Source organism: Suncus etruscus, chromosome 16, assembly GCF_024139225.1.
Source record: "Suncus etruscus isolate mSunEtr1 chromosome 16, mSunEtr1.pri.cur, whole genome shotgun sequence".
In the NCBI taxonomy this organism is placed as follows: domain Eukaryota; kingdom Metazoa; phylum Chordata; class Mammalia; order Eulipotyphla; family Soricidae; genus Suncus; species Suncus etruscus.
The window spans coordinates 85,935,318-85,942,578 of NC_064863.1; the positions used below are offsets into that span (position 1 = coordinate 85,935,318).

Consider the following 7,261-nt stretch of genomic DNA (forward strand, 5'->3'; position numbering starts at 1 on the left):
CCGGGATGCCCGACGTCCCCGCGGTCCCCAGCGCGTCGCTCGGCCCGAGGAGGCGGGGCCTGTTTCCTTGGCGACGGGGGCGCGGCGGGGCGGGGCCTGTCTCCCCGGCGACGGGGGCGCGGCGCGGCGGGGCGGGGCGGGGCGGCGCGGGCGCATGCGCACTGCGGCCGAGCTCGTCCCGCGCGGCTGTCGCCTGTGTCCGCCCGCGGTGAGGCCGCCGGAGCCCCGGCTCCCGGGCGCGCGGGGCTCGCGGCGGAGGCGGGAGGGCCGGGCCGTGGGCGGGCGTGCTTGGGCCCGGGAGGCGGCGGGAGCCTTGGGCCGGGCGTGCGGGGTCGTCTCAGCCCCCTTTCCCGCAGGCCCCTGGTCATGGCGCCCCCGAGGCTGCTGCTGCTGCTGCTGCTAATGCTGCTCAGTGTCCGGGTCCGCGCCGACTCCGCGCCCCGCGCCGTCCCCGCGCAGAGTAGGTGCCGCGCCGGGGGAGGGGCGGGGGTCCCGCGGGCCCTGCCCGAGCCCGTCTGAGCCCGCCCGCCCCCCGCCTCCCGCCCGCAGGCCGCCCGTGCGTGGACTGCCACGCGTTCGAGTTCATGCAGCGCGCCCTGCAGGACCTGCGGAAGACGGCCTCCAGCCTGGACGCGCGGGTGAGGCGGGGAGGCCGAGGCGGGGACGGGCTTAGGGTTGCGGGTGGACAGCGCCCCTCACGCCCCTCGCGCCCCGCTCACTTTGCAGACCGAGAGCCTCCTGCTGCAGGCCGAGCGCCGAGCCCTGTGCGCCTGCTGGCCCTCCGGCCGCTGAGGACACGATAAGCCCCCAATAAACACTGTGTCCGCCTCGCCTCCCGACGACTGCTGACCTGTGCGTCCGCCCCTCGCTGGCCTCTGTTGCCCCTGACCAGGACCCCACCACCCCACACCCCGGCAGAGCAATGCCCTCTGAGCACGCCTGCCCTTGTGCAGCCCCTTATTCTGCAGGCCAGGGGAGGTGGGGCTGGCGGGACCCGACCACCTCCCACAGACCCAGACACGGACACCGTCTCTATGCCCGGGTAGGATGGAAATTCCCTCATAGTCCTCAGCATCAGCTGTGAAGGGGCATGCACCTGTGGGACCTGTCCCTGGCCTCAGTTCCCCTCGGTGAACTGCCCCTCGGACAAGTGTGCCCTATACAAGGCCAGCGCCCACCAACCAACCTGGCACACTCCCAGGAACCAAACGAGCCTGTGGCCAGGAGCCTCAGCTGGGGGTTGCAGGGACCCACAGGGGGAACAGCAGGCAGGAGATCCTTGTGTCAACTCTGAGTTCCAGGAGGTGGCCCGAGGCCTGTTAGGCAACATCCGTGCACACCACAGAACACTGAGGTACAAGCAGTGGGGCTGTAGGGGATCAATATGTCTCCCGTGGATTTGGGATACTGGCACTTGAAATTGCCTAACGCAGAACTTGAGCTGGCATCTTGCATTTTGTGAGTAGCCTTGACTTATCTACACCGGGCTTCTATGATGATAAGATGGGCTGTTAGGACATGTCCTGGGGAGATGCCCTCTGGAAAAGTTGCCCTGGGGCGGCACAGGGATTGGGGTAGCCAGGGGCTTTGCGGGCATGCGAAGGCCCATCTGTGTGTCCTGGTCACATGCCAGATGGGCAGGCCTCCCCGAGTGTTGTCAGAGCTCACAGGGGCACCATGGGGAAGGGGATGAGGATCACACGAGAACAGGCCCTAATGTGTCGGAGTGATAACAACTGTGGAAAAGGTGTTTGCCTTGCACATAGCAGACCCAGGTTCCATCCTCGGCATCCCAGATGGGCCCCAGAGCTCCACCAGAAGCGATTCCTGAGTGCAGTCTGGACTCACCCCTACGTACTGACAGCTGTGAATGTGGTCCAAATCGCCTCTGATCTGGACGTGAGACCTGGCAAAGGGGGGATCAGTGTGGGGAGGCCTGAGTAAGTCTAGGACAAGGAGGCCCCTGCACAGGAGCCCACCTAGCAGCTTGACCTTGTTTGCCTGAGGTCACAGTCAAGGGCATCTGCTCCTGCTAGAGCTGGATGGGAACCTGCTCCACCGGTCTCCATGCCTGCCAGGCATGCAACCCCGCGACAGCCACAGCCCCCCACTTTGCGAGTCCCCCTGTGATGACCACTTGTGAGGTCTGACAGTCTCTGACAGCCACCGGCCGCTCCCCGCATTTGATTCCTCCCTGTGATGGCCACGGACCCTACATTGCAGGGTCCTCTGTGATGGCCTTTGGGAGCTCGCTGGGACTTGTTCCAACTTCCCCTCACCCCACCTTTGCTCCCCGCGGGGTGTGAGGTGTGGCGGGTCCTTATGTCACTTCAGTTTGTGGCCCCTGGTGACTGGGCAAACGGGGCGCGTGCGCCTCCCTTGGGCCACGCAGCGGGAGACGCTCATGACTGCGCTGGCCCTGGCCCTGGCCCGCATCTCCGGTACCCTCTGCTGTGCTGTTGCCCGCCCCCACATGGTCTCAGGGACAGGGGCGGGTAAGTGACTGCCCGTGCCAGTTCCCGCATCCAACCAACATCATCACCGGGCCAGCCCCCTCTGTCCTGCTTGCGGGGTCCGAGCACCCTCCATCGATCAGGGTTCAAGGTGTGCCGGGGCCTCCCTCTCCTGGTCCCCATCAGGACTGCGCGCGCTTCAGGCCTCAGCCCAGCCCGATCGCGCGCGTCTCAGCCGGCTGGGACGGGGACGGGGACGGGGCCGGGGCCGGGACCCGCACGACGCGGCGCGGGCGAGCGGCCTTGGCACCTGCACTGAGGCTGCGGAGCGCATGCGCGGGCGGCTGCGGGGCGCGGCGGGGGCCGGGAGGGTCCGGCTGGCTGGGCTCGGCTGGGCGCGCGGGGCTGCGGGCGCCGCGGGGGGCGCCGCGGGTTCCCCGGGGCCTCGCGCGCGCGGAGCGGGCGGGCGGGCCGCGGAGAGGCGGTGCCAGCCGAGCCGGGCGCCCCCTCCACGCGGTCGGGGCCGGCTGGGCGCTGAGACAAAGGGGCCCGGGCGCGTCGGGCCGGGCCGGGGGGCAGCTTGGCGCGGCCCGCGGGAGGGCGCGGGGGCGGCTCCCGCGTCCGCCTCCCCCGCCGTCACATGGTGACCCGCGGCAGCCAATGCAGTGGACGCTAGGACCCTGCGGGCCCGCGCCGCCGCGTTATAAATACTTCTCCAAAATGCGGCGCAGCTCCCAGCGCGCGCCCCGGCCGCCCGCCGCCTCCGCCCCGCGCCCCTGAGCCGCCGCCGCCGCCTCGCCCGCCCGCCCGCCCGCCCGCCCGCGCCCCGCGCCGCCCGCCCGCCGGGTGCATGCAGTGCGGGCGCCCCGACATGGTCTGCGAGACGAAGATCGTGGCCGCCGAGGACCGTGAGGCGCTGCCGGGGGCCCCGCAGGACGCGCTGCTCGCCGCGGCCGGCGCCAGGTGGCCCCCGCTGCCCGCCGCGCCCCCGCCCGGCCCGCAGCCCCGCGGCGGCGCGGGGGGCGCGGGGGGCGCGGGGCGCGGCGTCCGCATCCGCGAGTTCCGCGCGGCCGAGCAGGACGCGGCGCGCCGCATCTTCTACGACGGCATCCTGGAGCGCATCCCCAACACGGCCTTCCGCGGCCTGCGCCAGCACCCGCGCACGCAGCTGCTCTACGCCGCGCTGGCCGGTCAGTCGCGGCCAGCCCCGGGCGGGCGCTGGACGGGGGGCCCCGGCCGTGTCCGCGTCCGCGTCCGCGCGCGGGCCCCGAGCGCCGCCGCGCCCAAGGTCACGCGCCCGGCCAGGCGGGACCCCGGCTGCCCGGCGGGGCGAGGCCGCGCGGCCGCGCTGGACAGCTCCCCGCCTGGCCGGGCCGCGGGGCCGCGAGGTCGGGGCCGGGTGCGGGAGCGCTCGAAGCGGCGGCCCGCGCGAGGTCCACGCCGGCCCGCTCAGCCGCCCCTCTGCCCGCAGCTCTGTGCTTCGCGCTGACCCGCTCGCTGCTGCTGACCGGCCTGGTGCCGCCGCTGCTGCTCGCGCTGCGCTACTACTACAGCCGCAAGGTGATCCTCGCCTACCTGGACTGCGCGCTGCACTCCGACATGGCCGACATCGAGCGCTGCTACATGAAGCCCCCGGGTGAGCGGCCAGGAGGGAGCCGCGGCCGTCTGGAACCTGCGCAGGCCAGGCCAGGCCAGGGAGAGGCGGGCGGGCGGGCGGCCTGCCGCAGGCACCCCGGAGCAGCGCGCCCCGGGCTCCTTGGCCCGCTCGGTGGCCCGGCTCCAGCCTCCCTCCGGGGTGCGGGTGCCCTTGGGCCGGCAGAGGAGACTAAACACGGGGCAGCCTCTAGCTTGCCAGGAAGAGCAAGGGTGAGGGGCGCTGGGCACAGGGACGTGGAGAGCAGGCGGGACGGAGGGGGATGAGACAGGAGCAGGGAGGTGTGAGAGATGGCGGGGACGACCGAGTACCGGTTGAAAAGGTGAGACAGCCAGCAGAGGGGAGGCTTCCCTGATACTGGGACGGGAACGGTGAGCAGGGGTGAAGCGAGTACCTGGCTCAGGGACCCAGACAGTAAGCAGCAAGGTTTCCCCTCACTCTTTGCACTTGCCTGGCCGCACGGCCCTTCACTGTCTGGGCCTTTGCAGGAGGGTGTAGGCTGCAGGGTGGGAGGCTGTGGGGAGCTCACCCCCGACCCTTGGGCCCCTCTGAGTCCGTCCGTGTTCTGGGTGAGGAAGTGCCAGCGACCGGAAGGTCCAGCTGTCTCATGGTCTTCTTGGGTGGGCAGCTGCCAGGCCCTGAGGTGTGCCTGTCTCTGGGCTGGGGCTAGGGGGCAGGCTGTGACAATGTGCCCAGGGGCCCTGACTCTGTGGTCTCTGTCCTCCTTGCCCTCTCCCCCTTCTTGAGGACTCCTCCCGCCCTACTTGGCATGTAATTGGCCAGGCTGCGAGTGGCCTTTGGGCTGGCTTCCAGCCAGGGCAAGGGTCAGCGGGGGGAGCATGACTGTGCCCCGGCCAGCCTGGGTCTCATGCGAATTCTGTTCTCGCCCTGTCAGGAAGTGTCTTAGTACCCGGACACTAAGGGGCACGACACGAGTTGCAGCCGGGCTGAGATCCATGGTGTAAACCCTGGGTCCTGGCCCCCAAGGGGCCCTGTACAGCCAGCCCTCTGGTAGAGCTGCTTCCTTCCCTCCAGCCTATGCAGTGCCACGCAGGGGTGTGGCTTGGCCCCGGGTGGGTTGGCACCCCTAGGGACCACATGCTGGGTGACCAGTTCTTTGTGCTGCCTGAGGCTAGGCCCCAACAGCCGTCCTTATCCCCATAGGTTCCTGCTTCTGGGTAGCCGTGCTGGATGGCAACGTAGTGGGTATTGTGGCTGCGCGGGCCCACGAGGCGGACAACACAGTGGAGCTGCTGCGCATGTCGGTGGACTCGCGCTTTCGCGGCAAGGGCATCGCCAAAGCACTGGGCCGCAAGGTGCTGGAGTTTGCCCTGCTGCACCACTATTCGGCCGTGGTCCTGGGCACCACAGCTGTCAAGGTGGCCGCCCACAAGCTCTACGAGTCTCTGGGCTTCAGACACATGGGCTCAAGTGACCACTATGTGCTGCCGGGCATGACCCTTTCGCTGGCTGAACGTCTCTTCTTCCAGGTCCGCTACCACCGCTATCGCCTGCAGCTGCGCGAGGAGTGAGCTCGCGGGCTGGCCACCCGCCCTCCCGGCACCCCCAGACGCTCACTTGGCGGTTCTCCTCCGGCATCGCACTCGGTTCTGGCTGGTTCTCAGCGTGCTGGGCTGTTGCTCATCTGGGACACATAGGGGTGGGGGTTGGTTCGCAGTGTCAGCGCCCCCTGCCTCCCTGCCTTGCCCTGAAGAGGGACTGGAGGGCTCCAACCCTGGCTCACTGTTGCCGCCACCCCATAGCCGATGGGGAAGGCTCCGCAGGGCCCTGTGCCAGGAGGGCTCCTGGGCCACTGTGCCTGGTGTGGAGGGTGGCGGGGCAGCTGTGCGGGGTGGGGGCCGAGGGCTGGGCCGCTTTGCTCTGTGCATGCTGAAAGTGTGCTGGGCTGCAGCATGCCGCATGCCCGCAGCCTCCCAGACTGGCTCCAGGCAGCCAGCACTCTGCCGGGCCTAGCCACCCTCTTCACAGGAGCCCGAGGCCACCCACCCCCCACCCAACCCCACCCCGGGCTTTGCTTTGAATTTGTCCTTTCCTTTCCTTTGGTCCCCTCTCCCCCTCCCTGCCATGCCCCCTGGCCTGGTCCTCACCCAGGAGTGGTTCCCAGAGCAGCTTGTCACGGGGCAGTGCCCAAGGGTAGACGAGAAGGCTCCTGGCTGCTGCACTGGCCCCCTCGACTCTCGCCAACCCAGCGGCTGACACCACAAGCCCACAGCTTCTTCTTGCCTGAAGCCGACCCATTTTCCTAGGTCACTTAGACAGAGTAGCGTTCTGCATGCCTTTAACTCTCGGACTAATCATAGAGGGGCCTGCGGCACCACTGTGCCCGAGAGCTTGCGGGTTTCTGGCCCAACGTGCGGGGTGGGTGGCCGGGTGGGTGGAAGGTTTCTGAGTTGGGAATTGGGAGAAAAACACCTTGACCCAGCCCAGGCCTGGGAGGCTCTGGCCACCCTCACTCCTCCTGGCCCAGCCACGCCACCCCTCTTCTCCCTTCACCTGGGCTGGTGGTGCCCTGGGGGGTCGGGGTGGATGTGCCTGCGTGTCCTGGGCCCAATCTGGGGCAGGAGGGGCCACAGTGGGGGGGCAGACACCAGGGACGCAGGCTGGGCCCCTGTCCTGTACAGCCCCCCCTACCTGTATATTTCCCGGCGGCGCCCGGCCCCCACTGGGTGGGGCTTTGTAGACTGTACAGAAATCCTATTTTCTTGCAGCTCTCAGATTTTGTTAATCTGGATTATTCAGACAGACATAAAGTGTTTTAGCAAAATGGAAAACAAACCATGATGCCTTTTCCTTTTTCTGCTTCTGTGTCAGTGGCCAGAACTGGTGTGAAGCATGCGTGACCCAGGCATGCTGGGGGCTGAGGGGCGTTGTTGGATTGTGAGGGAGGTGACCCTGCTGCCATCGGCAGGTGTCACAGAAGTGGCGGTCTCCCCAGTCTCCTCTATGGATGTTTAGGCTGAGAATGTAGATGCCAGTGCCTGTGGCCCATGGCACAGTGATATGTGTGTCCAGGAGGGTTGCTGCTGGGACATCTCCCACCTTGAGAACGCTGACCTGTGCTCTGAGGTCATGTTCTCTGCTTTAGAGCTTGTAGATCTATCCCTGGGAAGTGGCTGGGGGTGAGGCCACCCAG

General features: G+C 68.4%; 2 protein-coding genes across 2 annotated transcripts; both read left to right on the forward strand.

The window, feature by feature from the left end:
* The first annotated feature begins 366 nt into the window (after window positions 1–366).
* Window positions 367–829, forward strand: C16H4orf48 (chromosome 16 C4orf48 homolog). The gene is made up of 3 exons (XM_049789899.1): window positions 367–460; window positions 550–638; window positions 727–829. The coding sequence occupies exons 1-3, from the start codon at window positions 367–369 to the stop codon at window positions 790–792; spliced, it is 249 nt and encodes an 82-aa protein (XP_049645856.1). The 3' UTR covers window positions 793–829.
* Window positions 830–3,288: 2,459 nt separating this feature from the next.
* Window positions 3,289–6,903, forward strand: NAT8L (N-acetyltransferase 8 like). Its single transcript, XM_049789740.1, has 3 exons — window positions 3,289–3,643; window positions 3,925–4,089; window positions 5,272–6,903. Exons 1-3 carry the CDS (start codon window positions 3,304–3,306, stop codon window positions 5,637–5,639), a joined length of 873 nt encoding a protein of 290 aa, XP_049645697.1. The 5' UTR covers window positions 3,289–3,303; the 3' UTR covers window positions 5,640–6,903.
* Window positions 6,904–7,261: the final 358 nt, after the last annotated feature.